General features: G+C 42.9%; 2 gene segments (V, D, J or C); both read right to left on the reverse strand.

Moving 5' to 3' along the window:
• The window catches only part of LOC105856880 (immunoglobulin kappa variable 2-28-like), a 339,993-nt gene that overhangs the window by 99,548 nt on the left and 221,075 nt on the right, over positions 1 to 19,370 (reverse strand).
• Positions 9,959 to 11,158, reverse strand: LOC142870056 (immunoglobulin kappa variable 4-1-like). The segment is given in 2 exon segments: positions 9,959 to 10,902; positions 11,090 to 11,158. Coding segments are annotated over 2 exon segments (540 nt in total).

The raw sequence follows: 19,370 nt of genomic DNA on the forward strand, positions 1-19,370 counted from the left end.
GAAGTAGCACACGGGATGCTGTCGGTACCACTAGCTGGGGTTAGAGAAAGGGTGGGTTCCAGGGTTGGTTGAGTCAGTGAATTAAAGTCATAGCAAATAGTTTTTCGTCTCATTCCTTGGTCATGCTCAGTCTACTCATCATGAAGGTGCATCAGCCACCTTCATGATGCAAAGTGGCTGCCACAACAGGGATGGCACGCAGTGTCTGTGCTGCCAGCGAGAGACAGATGCCTCTCTGGGAAGCAGGGAATAAAACTTGTAAGTACATTCTTTCAGTCTTATTGAGCATTTCAGAATAACAACAACAACAATAATCATTACATATACTAATTTTCATTAATCAGAATCCATCAGTGAAGTTCAGGATAATGTCAACTTCCCCTGAATACAAAGAAAACGAGGGATTGAAGGCTCAAAACATTGAGATGTTTAAGAATAAATATAATTTATTAAAATACATTTAATTGTACACTGTTCTGGAAGTTCTAATGTGTAAATTTTAACTCAATAAAAATAAACAAAACTTGGTGCAACTAAAAAAAAAGAATATATATATGTGCTCAATAAGCACTAAAGCCACAATCTGCAATTATTAATGGTTAAAGATTATATAGTGAGACTGGGTAAACCTTCAAGGCAGAATCTGAGGGGAGGGATATTCCCATCAAACAGCCTAGAAGAATATGTAAGTATCCTCACACTGCAGAAACAACAAATATAGAGATATCAGACAACCTGGAAAATAAATGAAGAAATAAAATAGGGAAGGCATCTCTAGCCCCACCTCTGTGGTCTACACAGCTTCTGTATAACTCAGATTATTAAGTGCTTCTGCAGTGTGCCCTCAAACGCCTCTGCAAGGCTTCAGTGGGAGCTAGGAGGACAACATTTCACATTATTTCTTTTCCTTCCTTATTACTCTTGTGAGAAGACAGAAGAGAAACTGACAGAGGAGCAGTCTTCTAAACACGTCTGCGTGTTCAGTTCCTGAGAACGGGCCGTCAGGAAGGTGGTGGAGCCATCACAGGGAATGCTGGGGTGTCACTGATACAGGAGAGCACACTGCTGCAAAGTCAGTGCTGCACGGGCAACAAGTAGGAAAGGGAGTCAACAGCCACAGACCATGAGCTGCCACACAGTCCTCCCCACCCAGCAGGGAGTCCCCAGGAAGGTTCTGTGCCGCTCTGGCATGGACATGGTGGAAGGCAGCAGGGGAAGGGATAATTCAGAGCTGTTTCCATGAGTGTTGGTTACTCTTAGTCTCAGAGTTACCTCATCTGGACAGCCTCACGGTATCTCCCAGGGGATATGGATGGGCACAACTCCACTAGGTCTGAGTGGTTGCAGCTCTGACAATGTGTCTGTGTCTGCATTTGTGTGTGCATGCGTGTGTGTGCACATGCACACATGCCATTATTATGCAGGAAAAGGTAGCTATTAAATTGTTAGTAATAATGTATGGCACCATGAAACAATATATTATGAGAACTATCTCTTTTTAAAAATAATACCGAATCTGTCTGAGATTAATACACCTGGCAAGATATGCCATGGCCCACTGGATTATAGGCCATTACCAGTTTCTCTTAGCACCGGAATGAACTGGAATTCTCGTTCTGATTGAGCCAGGTTTTGGCAACTGTCACCTGAAGAAATAGTAGGAACCCTAGCACTAAATAGTGTCATCTGTGAAGCCTTAAAGTAGACCAAAATATTAATGTTGCATTACCAAGTGATTTGCTGACAAATTAATATTCACATGTTTCTAAATATTCATTCACCCAAGAGAAGCATCTAGAAAACAGGAAACCATGGATATATTATGATGACAATATTTTTTAGTTTCTGAAGGGCCCAATGCTGGTCTCCAGTCCTAGAGAGAGGCTTTATTTGTATAGCTCTGAAGAAAAAGTAACTGCTGCATGGTATAGGGTTAGGGAAGCCAACAGTCTTGTTTACCAAGACAGTCCCAGATTGCGTTTGTTATTCTAGAATAATTTTAATAGCATATCTTCACTGTTAAATGTGCTCATATTTGAGAATAAATGATACTGGCACATATGTGTGGTGCACAATTGACTTGGGTTTATCAATACATGTGGTCTTTTAGAGTAAGAATTCATTCCTTCTGGGATCAAAAAGTTCCTCCATTTGAGAGAACTGATAGCATACAAAAAAAAAAAAAAAGTTCCTCCATACCTTTCATTCCGTCTCAACATTCCTTTAAAAATGGAAAATGCCACAACTTTGATAAACATTGACTTTGGAGAAAATTTTGATGTTCAACTATATGCCCAGCTTCTTGATAAAATATTCAAGTCCCTGGTTTTCTAGTTATAAGCCTGGTATAATTTTCCTTCTCAATTTGGTTTCAGGAGATAGAAAGTTCTGACACCAGTCAGAATTTCAGTTTTAAGTCAGGAATCCACCTTCTGGTCCTTCAGCACTGGCAAATCCTGGGTACCATATAGGGACTGGAGACACAGCGGTGTCCCATTTTGTCCTAACTCTGATGATATCTTAAGGATTTTTGTCTTCCTGTTACTTCCCCACACTGAGTAAAATTTCTTCCTGCCATCTTCACTCATGTATCTGAATCTTTTCTAAATTTTTGATCACTTGGTCAAAAATTTGATCACTTTGTCAGTAGTCCAGGTGACTTGGAAGATCAGTAATTTTGGTGTAAAAAATCCTTTGTTCTAGCCAAAAAGAATTTGAGGAAAATAGCCTCCTGAATGACCAAAGAGAGTCATTGTTTGGGTATCAAGTCCAATTTATGATTTACTGGCATTGTGATTTCTTTCCTGGGCCTTCAGTATCCTTTCCACTCTGAAAACCTTTAGGACCATAACCAACCGTCTTCCATTCAGGCTGCAAACATTAGCACAACCAGTAGCTGTATCAGCTCAGATATGGTGTCTGCAACAGGTGCCAAGGGGAAGGGACGTGGCTATGGGAGCCGACCCCCACTGAACCAGGCAAGGCGGTTGTTTGGGACCAGCGTCCTGAGAGAAGCTTTCTTGGCTCTGCTGATGACAATGGATGTGAATGAAGCCTCACCAGCCCCCACAGGCTGACTACGAGGGTGAAACATGCCCAGAACCACTCCGACAGAAGTGGTCAGAGATGTTTTTGGATAACCAGTGGATCTGGAGCTTAGAAACTTGTTTCTCTTGCTAGTTTTACAGGGGTGGCCGGCACTGCTGCTGGGGACCCTGGACTGGACAGACACACATGTTACTAGCTGTCCCTGCTGGAGAGATGGTCAAAATGCAGACAGGATCAGCTCATTGTCAAATTCAGAGGCTACTACACAGCAATCAAGGGCAAATGCCTGTGTGCTTTGAAAAAGCTAAATGTCTTGTGAAAAGAAGACACTGGGAATGGTCCTCACTCTGAGTGACCAGCAGACAAAGGAAGAATGGTGCACACAAAACACCCAAAAGATACATACAAACACATCACACAATCACACACAAACGCGCTCCAATTCCAGCTATGAAAACATGAGGAAATATTGATGAGGAGGAATTACATTCAACTGGCAAAGTTCATGGATATGGACATTCAGTTTCCAGTTCTGCATGTGAGGAGCGTGGCAGTTGCCTCTCCATCTCAGCAACAATAAAGGACTGAACAAATGGAAAAATCCACAGCTCTTTTGAGACACATAACAGAAGTGATGTCACAGGGCAAACCTCTTCCCCTAATCAGTGAGAGAGACAGGCTGATAGAACCAAAAGATACTGGAGCAGAAACCTCTCTGAGAACCAGTAGAGGGGTGGGAAACCTGCACTGTGTTGAAGCATTGCTGGAGGCTGGGTGTGGACAAGTCTGAGAGTTAAAAACGCAGGGGAGCTGGTCAATGGAGCCTTTGACACTTTTGTGAGTGTTGCCAATAGAAGCACAACCAGATCTTCACAGTGAATCTCAGAGGAAAGTCTCCTCATCCTTCCAGCGGGTGGGCCAGAGGAACCATTTTGATGTAAGTCACAGTGCTCTGTTCTTCTTGACGAGGTCTGCCCTCTGGAGAAACTAGTTACCCAGAGTCTAACCTGCTGGTGTTCTATCAGAGCCTGACTGAACTGGGGGAAGAAAATGGCCAGGTCCAGCCAGCTCTAGCCTTCTACCTGCAAGTAAGGAAATACCAACTCCAGTCCCCATAGCCATCCTGTCCCAACTAAGGGTGGAGAAAAACTGGGAAACTTGTGGAGTTTATGGTACAAAGGCACAGGCTCACTGGAACCTTGAGGCCTAATCACAGGACTGTGGGCAGCTTCCCTCCCCACACCTCAGCACCGCATCACTACGGCCCTGTTTACTGCATTTCTTCTCACCCCATACAGCAGGTCTACCCTCCACTGGGGTCTGAGTAGGGAACAGGTCTCTCTAGTTCCCTAATCATGTCCTAAACCATGGGGATTTAGGGGGAGAGCACCGACCCAGCCCCTATTCCATAGTGACATCTTTAATGCAGGCCCAGGAAAAGGTCAGCCATAGAGTCAAATTACCCCAATTCATTAAAAGACTGTATCGAGTTCCTGCTATTCTAACATATGGAATCTCCTTTTTTTTTTTTTTGAGACGGAGTCTCACTATGTTGCCCAGGCTAGAGTGAGTGCCATGGCATCAGCCTAGCTCACAGCAACCTCAATCTCCGGGGCTCAGTGATCCTACTGCCTCAGCCTCCCGAGTAGCTGGGACTACAGGCATGCGCCACCATGCCCAGCTAATTTTTTTTTGTATTATATTTTAGTTGGTCAATTAATTTATTTCTATTTTTGGTAGAGACGGGGTCTCGCTCAGGCTGGTTTCGAACTCCTGACCTTGAGCAATCCGCCCGCCTCTGCCTCCCAAAGTGCTAGGATTACAGGCGTGAGCCACCACGCCCGGCCTGGAATCTCCTTTTAAAGAGTGAACTCTTGACACTGGTGGACCAAATAACATGCCAAATAAAAATATAGAAAGAGTAGATATGGGAATGATTTTTCTATAAAAGTTCAGAAAAAATATAAAATTATCCCTTGTTCCTTATTCATTATCTCTTGCATACATAATGAGCTAAGCATGTTAGTATAGTCACCAGTATATAACAAGCACTTGCCAGGATTTTCATATTCACTGTGTGAGCCATAAAATTCTTTCCCCCTTTACTCTTCCCTTAAACAAGGCTATTAGCTCTCTAGCATAAGAGACACAAGTTTTTTCCCCCTGGCAGTTCTATTGACTTATGGGCTCTTATGGACTTAATTCACTAGGTCCAGGAAAAGACCATTTCTCTAACGCTTTTTCCAAACATTTTTGAAGAGTTAACCTGGTAACAACAGATACCAGACAACTCTTGAACTAGCTCAACTCTATGCTGTTACTGGGAAAAAACTCTGATGATCAACACTAGTGGGGAGGGAGCCATTTCATTCTCTAGATTAGCTGAGGGGGAGCCAAGCAAGGTGACCATTTACCTCCCAGAGACTGACCTGGGCACACACATCTCTACACTGTGAGATCTTTAATGCTTTCTTAGAGGGGCAGGACCATGTGCACTGTGTCCTCACCACAAATCTAGACTTTTACAGTTGGGTCCTTCTTCCCACAGCTGAAGGCAACATGGACTTAATCTCTACTGGGTTTTTTTCCAAACAAAGAAAGCATTCTATGTCACTAACAGAATTCCTTCCACCATGCCCCACCACCAAGTGGCCCTCTCCGCACCATGGTACCCAACCAGGGAATTTGCATACTGCCCCCTAGGGAGGACCTTCCCTTGCCAATCTGAGATAAAAGCTCAGCTGGGACCTTGCCTGGACTGACCAGGACTCCTCAGTCCAACTTCTCAAGATGAGGCTCCCTGGTCAGCTCCTGGGGCTGCTGGTGCTCTGAGTCCCTGGTAAGGACAGAAGGAGATGAGGAAGGAGAAGGGGGTGGGAGTGAGCTCTGGGCTCCCCACTGCCTCCCATGTGTGTTCTGTGCATGTATTGCCCTCCAGGATGGAGCATGTGAGGTTTAGATTTGAGAGAGTGAGGAAGGTTCCAGAAGGAGCAAGGATCTGGTGAAGACTCTGACACAGCTTGTAGACTTCTACAGGCTCTTTTTGCTTTGAAAATCTCTGTTCTTTTACAAAATTGAATATTTTGGGGATATGAATCAAAACCACAAACATACAAAAAATATTTAGCCTAAAACAATTAATGACAGGAAATTATGAAAATGCCTCATAATGTTTGTATATAACCTTGCACTTCTCTCTTGTTATTTTAGGGTCCAGTAGGGATATTGTGATAGTCCAGACTCCACTGTCTCTGCCCATCATCCAATCTCCTGCAGTTAGAGCCTCCTACAGAGTGATGGAAACACATATTGATATTGGTATCTGCAGAAGCCAGGGCAGTCTTCACAGCTTCTGAGCTCTTTGGTTTCCAACTGGTTTTCTGGGGTCCCAGACAGGTTCGGTGGCAGCGGGTCAGGGACAGATTTCACACTGAAAATCAGCAGGGCGGAGGCTGTCGGGGTTTATTACTGCATGCAGGCTATACAATATCCTCCCACAGTGGTACGGTTCCAAACACTAACCTCCCTGTTTAAAGTGGCCCAGCTGCCCACATATGTCATTTCACTGGAGAATAGCACGGCAGGTTCCCTTAGTCTATGTAAGAGAAAGATGCAGGAGAAATCAGAGAAATAGATTGCTTCTGTCTGTCACGTGACTGCCTCCCCAACACCTCAGGCACCACGTGTTAAGTTCTTGTTAGCTATAACAGCCTTGGCTCGGCAGAACCAATAACAGAATGGAAAGGGTTCAAACAACCACTCATGATAGAATGGAAAGCTGATAAAAGCTCAGTCTAGTCCTCTCTGCTTGCATACATGCACCAATTAAATTCACGCAGTGTAACAGTCACATAAGTGCTACCGATTCGTGACAATGCAAACTTAGGCATTTTTTTGGTTTTCTTTGATTGAGCAGGTGCTAGTCTACATGCACCAGTATAACATTTGGTGATATTAAAACACTGTTTCTTTCCTCCACCATCCCACATTCACTTTTTGTAGCCTCTCCAGTACTAGAGCAGCTACAATATTTTATACTACTGTCCTCAGGGCAGTAGTAGAGAAAAATTATTCACATTCTTGGTTGGTAGCTGCTAGATAGACTTGGTAAATATGTTTAAAAACCAAAACTTATACCAAAAGATTTTGAACAATGTTATTCACAGAGTGTTAAAAAAGGAGAGAGAGAGAGAGTTTTTTTCAATTCCCAAGCTGGATTGTGAAAATAAAGGACCAAGTTTGCAAAAATTAGAGAGAAAAAAATGTATCCTGTATTCAACAGAATTTGGATCACTATGAAATAATATAAAACCAATTTTTTTCAGAATGAAGTATGTGAATCTTAAAACGTTGAGCTGAGTGGGCAGGCAATAAGTCATCCTCTGGGAGACTGCACAGACATGTGTCCACTTTCCACAACTCCTTTCCCTGACTTGCTCCGAGAAAGAACTGAGCATCCAGCCAGCCCACTTGTCTCTAAGAGCTGATAGCACCCAACATTGGCGAGGCCTCTGGTGGCAGCAAAGAGCAAAACAACGGCTTGGAAGAGTGTGCGGTTTGAACAAGGGTGCAGGCATTTGTCACAGATCCTCTCCCAGGCTTAATTCAGAGCAATGAGAAGATAAACTCTGGCTCCCAGCTACTCCTTGAGGAGAGAATAAAGTGGACCACACATCTAGCAACGCAAGCTTTTACTCTGAGACCTTGTGCAAGGCAAGGATGCTAACTCTCGCCACTTCTACTCAACAAAGTGCTGGAAGTACTAGCAAAAATAAATTGAATTCACATCAGAAAAGATGAAGAAAAATCATCTCTCTTTGCAGATGATATGATCCTTGTCTAAAAAAATCCTAAAGACTCCACCAAAAAACTGTTAGAAGCAATATATGAATTCAGCAAGTTGCAGAATACAAAATCAACACACAAAAATCAGTTGGGTTTCTTTGCATTAAGTACCTATCCAGAAAGAAATACAAGTGGGTGGAGAGTGTGATATGGTTACACTTCCTGTAGATTTTGACCTATACACTTTATCAGTCCAAGCACCCCAAATCCACACCGATTTAGACAAGGTTAGCGACATTCATTGGCTTGTTCCCTGCCTGGATTCCAATGGAGGTTCTTTTTGATCAAATGTGAGAGTTTGTGCTTGCATGAAGATTGACAGATTGACATCAACCCGTGCCGCAGAAGTAGCTTCCTTTTTTTTTTTTTTTTTTTTTTTTGAGACAGAGTCTCGTGAGTGCTGTGGCATTAGCCTAGCTCACAGCAACCTCAAACTCCTGGGCTCAAGCAATCCTCCTGCCTCAGCCTCCCGAGTAGCTGGGACTACAGGCATGTGCCACCATGCCAAGCTAATTTTTTTCTATATATATTAGTTGGCCAATTAATTTCTTTCTATTTATAGTAGAGAGGGGGTCTCGCTCTTGCTCAGGCTGGTTTCGAACTCCTGACCTCAAGCAATCCGCCTGCCTCAGCTTCCCAGAGTGCTAGGGTTACAGGTGTGAGCCACCATGCTCGGCCTTGTTGCAGGGCTGAAGTAGCTTCCTTTATTCCAGGTTGGATGGAGTGAATTCCTTGGTCCAGAGGTGCCTGCGATGGAGGTTCGCCACCTTTTCTGAATTACTGCAATTGGTAACCAGGTATAGGATAAATTCATGGATAAATATCCTTGTTAACAGAAGGCTCAGGAAAAGCTCTGTGGATGTTTTCATCTTCTGATTCTATATGTTCTCTCTAAACACTCTGAGAAGCAGATATGTTTACATGCCTTTGTATTCTGGATTCTGAAGACAACATTATCTGCCTGAATTGAATGAGCATTAGTAAATAAAATGAAAGAAAATAAATTTTGAGCAACACGAAACTATACAGCTTAACAAAGAACTAGACTAGAGGTATGATAACTTGCTAGAAATTTCTTTGGCAGATCTTGCTCCTCTTTCTTGCCCTAAGAAATTAGAAACCTCTTAAAACCATATACTGTTCGGTCTCTTATATTATGGTATCCTAGGAGGCCTAGCTGAAATTTGAAAATGATTGTAAGAATTTATTTTAATATTCTATATGAGGAGAAATGATTGCCCAAAAATATCCATTTAAGACAAAGTAAAAGGGGAAAAGGCTGTTGACTATATGGAGAAATTATAACACATATTTGATTGTCAAAAGTGTTTAGTTTAATGATAAAATTTCAAGATTCAGTAAAATAATTTACTTTGGATTTAAACGCCCTCAGATGTCAAATACATCCGGTTGGTTGATGGGTGTTGTTGAGCTCAACTACGTATTTACTGATTTTCTGTCATCTGGATCTGCTTATTTCTGACATGAGGGCATTGAACTCTCCAAGTGCAAGAGTGGATTTGTCTATTCCTCCTTGCAGTTTTAGGTTTTGCCTCACATGTTTTGGTGCTCTGCTTTTAGGTACATAAACGTTGGAGATTGTTATGTCTTCTTAGAGAACTGAACATCTTTATTATTATGTAAGATCCCTTTTTTCCTTGATAAATTTCCTTGCTCTGAAGTCTGCTCCATCTTAAATTAATATACCTATCTATGCTTTTATTTAGTGTTACCATGGCATTTCTACCTATGTATTTACATTTAACCCACTTGTGTCTTGTGTTTAGAGTAGGGTTTTTTTACACATGACACATAGTTGGGTCTTGTTTTTTGATACACTCTGAGAATCTCTTTCAGTTGCTGCATTTACATCATTGACATTCAAAGTAATTATTGGTATAGATGTATGGTGGGTTAATATCTTGTTACTGTTTTCTATTTGTTGCCCCTGTTCTTTGTTTCTGTTTTGGCCTTCCACTCTTTATCTCTCTTTTGTGGTTTTAAATTGAGCATTTTATATAATTTCATTTTCTTTTCTTAGCCTTTCTCTCTCTTGCACACACACACAAATTTATTTATTTATTTATTTATTTATTTTTAGAGTTTACAGCATACATTTATGGCTAATCCAAGCCCATTTTCAAATAACACTATACCACTTCATATTTAGTTTACTTTATAATAAAAAAACTCCTAATAAGAATGAATTTCAAAAACCTTTTGGGATACTAGAAATCAAAATTTTAAAATATCTCATTATCGGAGTTAAAAAATTTTTTATTTGAAGCATATGAAGTAACTTATATAAAATGAGCCTCAATGAACTGTTTTCAAACTTACCCTTCTGGTAATGGACACAAGCCCTAAAGGTTATACTTCTACCTGTCAAATCAGCGTGGAAAAATATGGAATTAAAGCCACAGAAAATTAATTTAGAAGAACCATCATTTTCTCTAAATAAAATGCCTTATATCAGAGCAATACTTTCCACAAGTAGATTAAAGAGCACATTGAGCTACTAAATTCTCTTCTTTGATCTGCAAAGTTTCTTGTAAGTAAATGAGGACACACAGCCCGTCAGGCAGGTAGAGGAAGTGTGCAAGTCCAGGGCCGTGCGGGGAGGAAGCAGCAGATGGTTCAGACACCCAGAGACAGGCAGGCCTAGGGTTTGTGTTCGGGGCTGAAGCACTGTGAGAGGATAGCTATAATACTGCTGACAGTAGTAAACTGCCACATCTTCAGCCTGGAGGCTGCTGATGGTGAGAGTGAAGTCTGTCCCAGACCCACTGCCACTGAATCGGTCAGGGACCCCAGATGCCCGGGTGGATGCCCAGTAGATGAGCAGCTTAGGAGCCTGTCCTGGTTTCTGCTGGTACCAGGCTAAGTAGTTCTTATTGTTGGAGCTGTACAAAAGACTCTGGCTGGACTTGCAGTTGATGGTGACGCTCTCTCCTGGAGACGCAGCCAGGGAACCAGGAGACTGAGTCATCACAATGTCCCCACAAGCACCTGCAATGAGGAATGAAAAGTGACAACAAATTGCATCACTTACATATTAAAATAGATATATATATATATATAAGATGTGTTTTTTATAATTCATAATCAAGCTTTTTAGATGAAACATTTTTTCACCGTACATATTAAAAATCATTTTTCCAGTTCTATAAAGGCATTACTCCTCTAAACCTCTTACCTGAGACCCAGAGTACCAGAAAGGCCAGGAGTTGGGGCTGTGGCTCCATCCTGCTGCCGATCACCTGTCTCATGCACTCAGGCCCCCTCTCCAGGGAACCCCATTAATAGAGCTCTGAGCAGCCAGCTGCATGCCTGAGGAGGAGCCTATGCAAAGCATCAGAGAGTATGACAGCAAAGTGCTTGTGCAGTAGGTTGTGAAGACAAACAAAGGACAAAGGGGACAAAAATATCCTTACCCCAGAAATGTGATTGTATGACTACAAAGGCCCAGCAATCAACTTAAGAGTACAATTTTCAAAGTTTAACAGTAGCTACAAAGGCAAAATATTTTTATGTCAACTTTACTCTTTCAGATCTGCTGCAGTCAACTCAAAAACAGGAATAAATTTCGATACTGAATACATGTATTTGTGAGCACATAATTTTAAAATGTGATTGAAACATAAATATGGTGGTAAGACATAAAATGCATTGCCGTCACTGCATAAAACTATGATACACCGAACAAGTTGTATCTCTATCTGAGACTCTCTTCTGAATTTTAAACCCATATTTGAAGCTCCTATTACAAAGGCACCTCAATACATCCAAACCAGACCTCTGATGCTTCCTTCATCAGAAACACTACCTTGGCAAATGACTCACCCATACATATAAACCCCCTTGTCACTGCTATTTAGTTCAGCCAATTTCTCCTATAGTATCTCAAGTCCTCTCATATCTGAGACAAGCCTAAGGTGTCACAGCTCCTCCTGGGGGTGGTAGACAAAATAGCTTCAGCTGCCAAGATCAGATAGAGCAGTTATTTATAAAAAATATAACGGAATTATACATATAATAGTATCTAGGCACAGGGCCACAGATTATGAGCAAATCAAGCAAAACTCTGATCTCATAGAGCATTTATGTGCAGAAGGGGCAGAAGGAGAGAGATAATAAACAAATAATATTTCTGCTTTCACTCCTACTCTGCTCCCTGTGAGGCTCCTCAAATGTCCCTAATGTTCTCAACCAACCTCCTATTGGTGGTTCTGAGAAGGCAATGCACATTTCACATTTGCCTCACCCCACACACCCCTTTTGTCTGCTCTTGCACAGAGTCACGTTTACATGTACATACATTCTTAATTGTACTAACTTAGCAATTTGACTTCCTACTCTGTAACATTGATGGTTTTCTTGCTTCAGTGGAGCAGAACCCCTTCTCATCATGACAGAACGCTCAGAAATCTCAGACAGTCATGAATGACAAGGTCACAGAATAGAATGTGTGCTAGAGAGTGACCAGGTCAGGAGGAGACTCCCACCAAAAATGTGGGAGCAGGAAGGTCCTTCTTGAGAAGGGACCACTTGAGTGAAAGAAGGAAAGAGTTGACTGTGCAAAGATCAGGGAAGAACCCTTCAGAAAATGCCCAGGGCTTGGGAGAAGGATGAGTTTGGTGTGTTAAAGGAAGAAAAACAAATCAGTGTGTAGAGGGTGACAGAGGCCTGAGGCTAGGATGTCATAAATGCCTGGCAGGGAGTTTGAAGTTTATTTAAGTGCAATGAGCATCTGTGGGTTACTGGTAAGAATTAGTTCAGATCTTTACCTAATATTTTGTAGGGTATGTTATTGTACCTGGCATTGCAAGGAGGAGGAACGTATGGAAGCCATTCCTCATATTTCTGTGCCACCTGGATGCTTGTTCTTTTATCCCCTTCTTATCTGGAATCATATTAATAATATTAAAGAGTGAAATGCCCAAACACTACCCAATTACCAAGATCCAATGAAGGCCCAATGAGTATTTGGTCAATGATGAACAAGGAATGTGTAATAGAAAAAAATTCTTTAAAAAAATTTTTTTTATTTCAGCATATTACAGGGGACAAATGTTTAGGTTACGTATATTGCCTTTGCCCCACCTGAGTCAGAGCTTCAAGTGTGTCCATCCCCCAGACGGTGCACACCACACTCGTTAGGTGTGTATATACCCATCCCCTCCTCCCCATCTGCCAGACACCTGACGAATGTTATTGCTATATGTGCACTTCTGTGTTGATCAGTTAATACCAATTTGCTGGTGAGTACATGTGGTGCTTGTTTTTCTATTCTTGGGATACTTCACTTAGCAGAATGTGCACCAGCTCTATCCAGGAAAATATAAAAGGTGCTAGATCACCATTGTTTTTCATGGCTGAGTAGAACTCCATGGTATACATATACCACATTTTATTAATCCACTCATGTATTGATGGGCACTTGGGTTGTTTCTACAACTTTGCAATTGTGAATTGTGCTGCTATAAACATTCTAGTGCAGGTGTCTTTTTTATAGAACGTCTTTTGTTCTTTTGGGTAGATACCCAGTAATGAGATTGCTGGATCAAATGGCAGTTCTACTTGTATTTCTTTGAGATATCTCCATATTATTTTCCACAGAGGCTGTACTAGTTAATAGACAAAATTCTAAGCGGGCCCCCAAGATTGCTGGCTCCTGGTGTCAACACATCTTCTCCCCGGCGTTAAGTCAAACAATAATTCAGGGTTGTTTTTTTTTCTGTAAAAGGATTTTGCCTATGTAATCAAATAAACCAGCCTTAAACATGGGAGATTATCTGAGTATAATTGACCTAATCACAGGAACCCTTAAAATCTGGATCTAGGGTCAAAGGCAGGGAAATCAGAAAGATTCACAATGTAAAAACGACTTAATGTGGGGAGAATCTCTGATGCTGGCTTTGGAGGTGGAAGGAGCCACGTGGAAAGAAATGAGGGTGGCCTCCAGGAGCTGTCAACTAACAGCCAGCAGGAAGTGGGGACTTTGGCCCTAGAACTGCAAGAAACTGACTCTATTACAACCACTTGAACTTAGAAGTAGAGCCTGAGCTTCAGAAAGAAATGCAGCCCAACTGACTCCCCTTGTAAGACCCTGAGCAGAGAACCCAGCCATGCCATTCCTGGACTTGTGAGCCAATGAGCTGTTCAATTAGTGGTAATTTGCTGTTCAGCAATAGAAAATTAATGGAGAGACCAACGTGCCACGTGTTAATAGGACGATCAGAAATCCAGATAGAAGGAGTTGTCATCCCACTTAACTCATGGCCAAGATGATGCTGAAATCTTGGACTTGGGATGCAGTGTGGTCAGTTTCTGCCCTCTCCCTACCACAGACATTTCCTAGTATGTGTCCATTTCCTAGTATGTGTCTATATCCACGTGATCAGGGCTGAATACTGCTCTATGAAAACACAAGTAGGAACAGATTAGCTTTGAAAAGTTCATGGGTCTGTCCCTTCTGTTTTGATGGCCAGGTTCTCTGACAATTGAAGGAAGGGTGCTCTGTAGGACACAAGAGCAAACAGGAGACATCCCGAACAGACCTCAAGCACGCTGCTGCCTGCACATTCGATTAAGGTCCCAAGCATTTCATCTGTGTCTTTCTTTCTGTGTGGGACATCACAAGACTGTTCCAATTGTTGTCTTAGTGTATGGAAAGATGGTTTTTCTTTCATTTCTTTTACAGCTTATATTGTCTTTTCCTGTTGTTCCAATTCTATATGTATCATATAATAATTATAGATAAAATTGAATTTACTTGGCACAGCTCACACCACTCCATGCTCTTCCCTAGGGAACATTCGACACTTCTATGTTCCTGCTGTAGACATATCAGCAGACTAAGCAAGGCAGAGGGCAGTTCTGCCAGTGGGGAAACTGGTGATGCCTAGTCACAGAGGCAGAGGTTTGTTCCAGTGGCTAAGCAATGGCAGAGGCAGGCTGGTGCTTCTGGTCAGCCAAGACTCTTTCCCCCATCTAGGGCCCACTGAAGCTGTCTACCCAGGCTTCCTAGGTGGTGACTGTTGCATCTGAGACTCTTCCTCTGCTCAGATCCCATGCAGGAGGAGAGGGTTTCTTGGCCCCCATTCTCAGGGCACAGCACAGGGGAAGCTGCTGTTCTTTCTGCTCCCTCTCAGGCTTGCTGGAGGTGATGTGAAGGCTTCTGCTAGAAAACTGAGTCCTGAGCAGGCCTGGTACCATGCGCCTGAGTGTTTAAGATGGCATCAGCTGCAGAAACCCAGGATTGGTGGCCACTAGATCTCTGCTATACCTGCTCTCTGGTGCTATGTGTCTGTGCAGACTCTGAACAGCTCCCCGATCAGCCCAGAAGTTAGCAGTGAAGAAGGGAGACCCCTCACAGCTTGAGCTGCCTGTAACGTTACTCCTCTCCTTAAGAGCGGTGCCCCCATGGGCTGCTTATATTCTGTTGTCTTCCTCTTCTCCCAGCTGTGTGAATTATATTGGGACGCCCAGCTTAATCTCTGAGATGGTAGGTGCTTGTGAGTAAGAATGAGCCATACCCTATTTGACTGAGTCAGTAGATGCTGCACTGGGCTGTGCTAATTGTTCTCCCTGTTACTAGTTGGTGCTTGCAGGAAAAAGCCAGCTGCAGTGTTATTCTCTGGGGCCTACAACAAGCTCTAGCCCCTCAGTAGAAGCACTCAGAGGCATTGAGAGGGACCCTGGGGCTCCCAGGGGATAGCTTGTTCTCCACCACAGCAGAGGTGGGTGGAGGATCGAGGTCAGCCAGGGTTAGGTTAGTCGAGCCTCTCTTCAGGCTCTGTAGAGGTAGGCCCTAGAACTGTCTCTGCAAGGAGGAAAAGTCAGCTCTAGGACACAGGGGAAATCCAATGGGAAGCAGATGAAATGGCCCCACCAAACCTGAAAGTCTGCTCATGGGGAAGGGGCCAGACTGGCTGTGGGGAGTGAGTTTTGCCCTTCTCCCTCCTCTCCTGCCTTGCAGGTTTCCTTCCAACATCTGGTTGCAAAGGGACACCTGAACTCGATGAGCTCATCATCAATGATGCCACAGGTTGGGAACGTCCCTCCTTGAGGTCCTACCCCAGCCTGAAAACGTGGCTTTCCTGTAGGGGGAATGGGTATTCCACCAGTTTGCTGTGGCTTAGATCCACACTGCACTCTCCTGTCAGTTCTGCCCACATGGACTCACTTGACTCCCAAGTTTAGTTCTCAAATCCCCCCTCTGTGCCCTCAAAACAACCTGATCAAGTCCCGGGGACATGGGATTTAGCCTGCATGCCTGCCCTGCCAGTGTGTGTCTCTGGGGAGTGATGGTGGGTAGAGAACTCCCAGACCAAGCACCCCTAGGTCCACTGCAGGTCCACAGTGAATAAGCTTTAGGCTCCACTCTCTGTGGAAACCTCAGACTTCTGGGTGCATAAACAGAGGGGATTCTTTTGAAATTCTCAGCTCAATCAACCCTTTGGCTGCAGTGAGCATGGGAGGGGTAGGGGAGAAAAATAATCTGAATGAAGAAGAGCCAGCATTCCTGCACTTCTAATCTTTCTCCCTGGAAGAAAGCCCACATGGAATGTCCAAGCTCTGGGCTCACACAGATTCTCCAAGACCCATGGGCAGGAGTTGGGAGCTGTCTGTGTGGGTACAGGTGACATGAAAACTGAAGGGCTGGATCTCCCTGGGGCAGACAAAGGGATGCTATGGGTGGAGAAGAAGTATGGTACCCATTTTCTTAGCTCAAGGACAGTGGCTACAAGGGGTGACCCCAAAGGGGCTAGAAGCCTGAAGCTTTGTTTTCATGAAGCTCTCAATACAATGGTTGCAGTAGCCCTTGGGCTCGTGAGGGTGGAAAAGCACCCAACCAGCTCAGAAGCCCAGTGAATATGGGAGGTGTGACGCAAGAGACATGAAACTCCCCATCTACTGTCCTCCCTGGGCTCCAAGCTTCTCTAGGGTTGTTCTCTGACAATATCTTTTTTCTTCCTGTTCTTCTCTACAACTTCTTCCCATGAAATTTCTGGAAGCCTCTGGCACCTTTCTCCCCAAACTACATCTGAGCTTTGCCCATTCCCCCCTCTTCTTTATCCGAAAACCTTCCTTCATTCTGGGATGATCTGGCAGCCAATTTCTCTAGTCAGCCATCTTCCTCCTCCTCCCTGTTTACTTTCTTGATATTTTAGTTCTTGAGGTTTAAATTTCCCTTTATTCTGTAGTTTGGTAATGTGAAAGCTGAGGATATTGATTTTATGCCTTTAGTTTTTACATGTATGTTTTTATACATACATCCATATACATACACATGTCCTGAACTTCTAGAATATTAGTCAGGGTTTTCTGGAGAAACAGCACTAATATAAAAGTATAGATATAGTTGGATACATTGATTTATAGATAAATAGATCAAGTATAATAAGCAATTTATTATGGAGATTGGTTCACACAATTATGGAGGATGAAAAGTTCCATGATATGCCATTTAGCAAGCAAATAGGCAAGCCGATGGTATAATTCAGTTCAAGTCCTAGGGCCTGAGAAGCAGGCAGGCTAATGGTGTAACTCCCAGTCTGATCTTTACTCAATCTAGTGATCCAAAGTCTAATCTCTTATAGGAATCCCCACATAGACACATCCCAATATAATCTCTTACCAGCTATTTTACCAACCATCCTTTAGCTCAATCAAATTGACACATAAAATATCTATCACACAGAGTGAGTAGAACACTTTCTAGTGAACTGATGGTCACTTGACTTTTTGATCTCTCAAATTGCTTGTAACATTTGCACTTAGGCAGAAGTTCTGACTTGGCCCAAGAAGAAAACTAGAAAAAGAGAAACAAGATGCACAGGGCAATCTCTAACACATGGCCAGTTTCTTACATGAGACATTTGCTGAGGTCTTTGTTAGTAGGCAGGGGAGAGTATTTGGCCAAAAAGGCAAAAAAATCCTAAATACTGATGGTACTTTATTTTCCTTTCCAATTCTGCACAGCCCATCCTTAATATATGTCTGAATCATGGGCATTGGTCTTCATTTTCCCTGTTTATTAAGACCCTGCTGGGCTTTCTGGTTACAATGTTAATATATGTCACATCTGTCCTCAAGTGAACCACGTGGTCTCTCTGAGCACCTCTTGGGGCAGAATGAGTTTGGGAAGTTCTCCGCTGCTGTGTTGGGTTGACTGGGACTGAGTGACATGACCTCAGGGTCTCCTTGCACAGGAATGTCACTAAACCTTGGGTGATTACAGACGGGAACAAAGCCCTGCTTGTGTGCTGCCTTTCAATAATACTTGCAGTAGTGCAGGGCTTACTTTAGGAAGCAGACAGAGGTCCCTTTACCTCTAATTATCACAAAAACAAACACATGTGGGCTTATTTCTGGGCTCATATCATCAACTCACCGCCCTGCTACTATCTCCTACCCCTCCATTTGGAAGCAAAAGAGCAGATTAATTGTCTAATAGCTAATGTCTACTATATTCTCTTCATGTACTCATTTCTTCAATCTGTCCACAGCATTAAAATTCTTATTTTGGGGGTAAGAAAACAAAATCTCACATCATTCTGTATTCATCTAGTTGTGTAAGGATAAATTCTATGCTCTGTGTTTTCCAGTTTATGGTTTTACTTTTAAATCCCAACTCCTGAAAATTCAAGAACTCACCTTTTCTTTCAGCAGAAGGTAATTTGAGCGAATCAAAGACTTAGCATTAGGACCTTCTATCTGCTCCAAATTTAGAAAAGTCTATGTGGATGCTCAAAACCCAAGATTTGTACTACTTATTCTCAACTAACTCTCCTGAAGACAGCTTGTGCAGAATGCTACCTTGAACATGCTGATGGAGTGGAAAGATACATAGTAAAAAGGAGAAGTAGGAAGTTGAAAAAGCAGGAAATACCGATTTTTGAATGTTAACAAGTATTCTATTAAAAATATACAAAATACTGCTAAATCCCAACATGTATTCTATTTTCATTGCCATGAATCTTCTCCAGTTTTCTGTCTTTTATGCCGACTAAATTTAAATGCTGAATGTGCACAGGTAGGGAGAATTAGGGTGAGATTTCATTCACCTCTCTCTTCCCTCATCTCCGCTTTCTCATGAGCACTTCACCCCCTGCACTGTCCTGCGTTTATGCCAAGGCTGTTGCAGCTGACAGGCCACAAACAGATGATGCCTGAGGCACATCTGAAGCACTTATGCTCCAGAGCCTTCAGCAGCACTCTATTCCCCTGAGTTCTCTTAAGACTTCCTGTTGTACAGCCTCACAGAATCTGCCTGCCTGTTTCCAAGACAAGCAGAACATTTGAGCAGCTGGGCCACTCTGAGAGGGAAGTTTGTGTATGGGGCTGAACGACTGTGAGAGGAAGGTGTAGATCTTGCATGCAGTAATAAACCCCGACATCCTCAGCCTCCACCCTGCTGATTTTCAGTGTGAAATCCGTCCCCGACCCACTGCCACTGAACCTATCTGGGA

This window comes from Microcebus murinus, chromosome 3, assembly GCF_040939455.1.
Source record: "Microcebus murinus isolate Inina chromosome 3, M.murinus_Inina_mat1.0, whole genome shotgun sequence".
NCBI classification, from domain to species: domain Eukaryota; kingdom Metazoa; phylum Chordata; class Mammalia; order Primates; family Cheirogaleidae; genus Microcebus; species Microcebus murinus.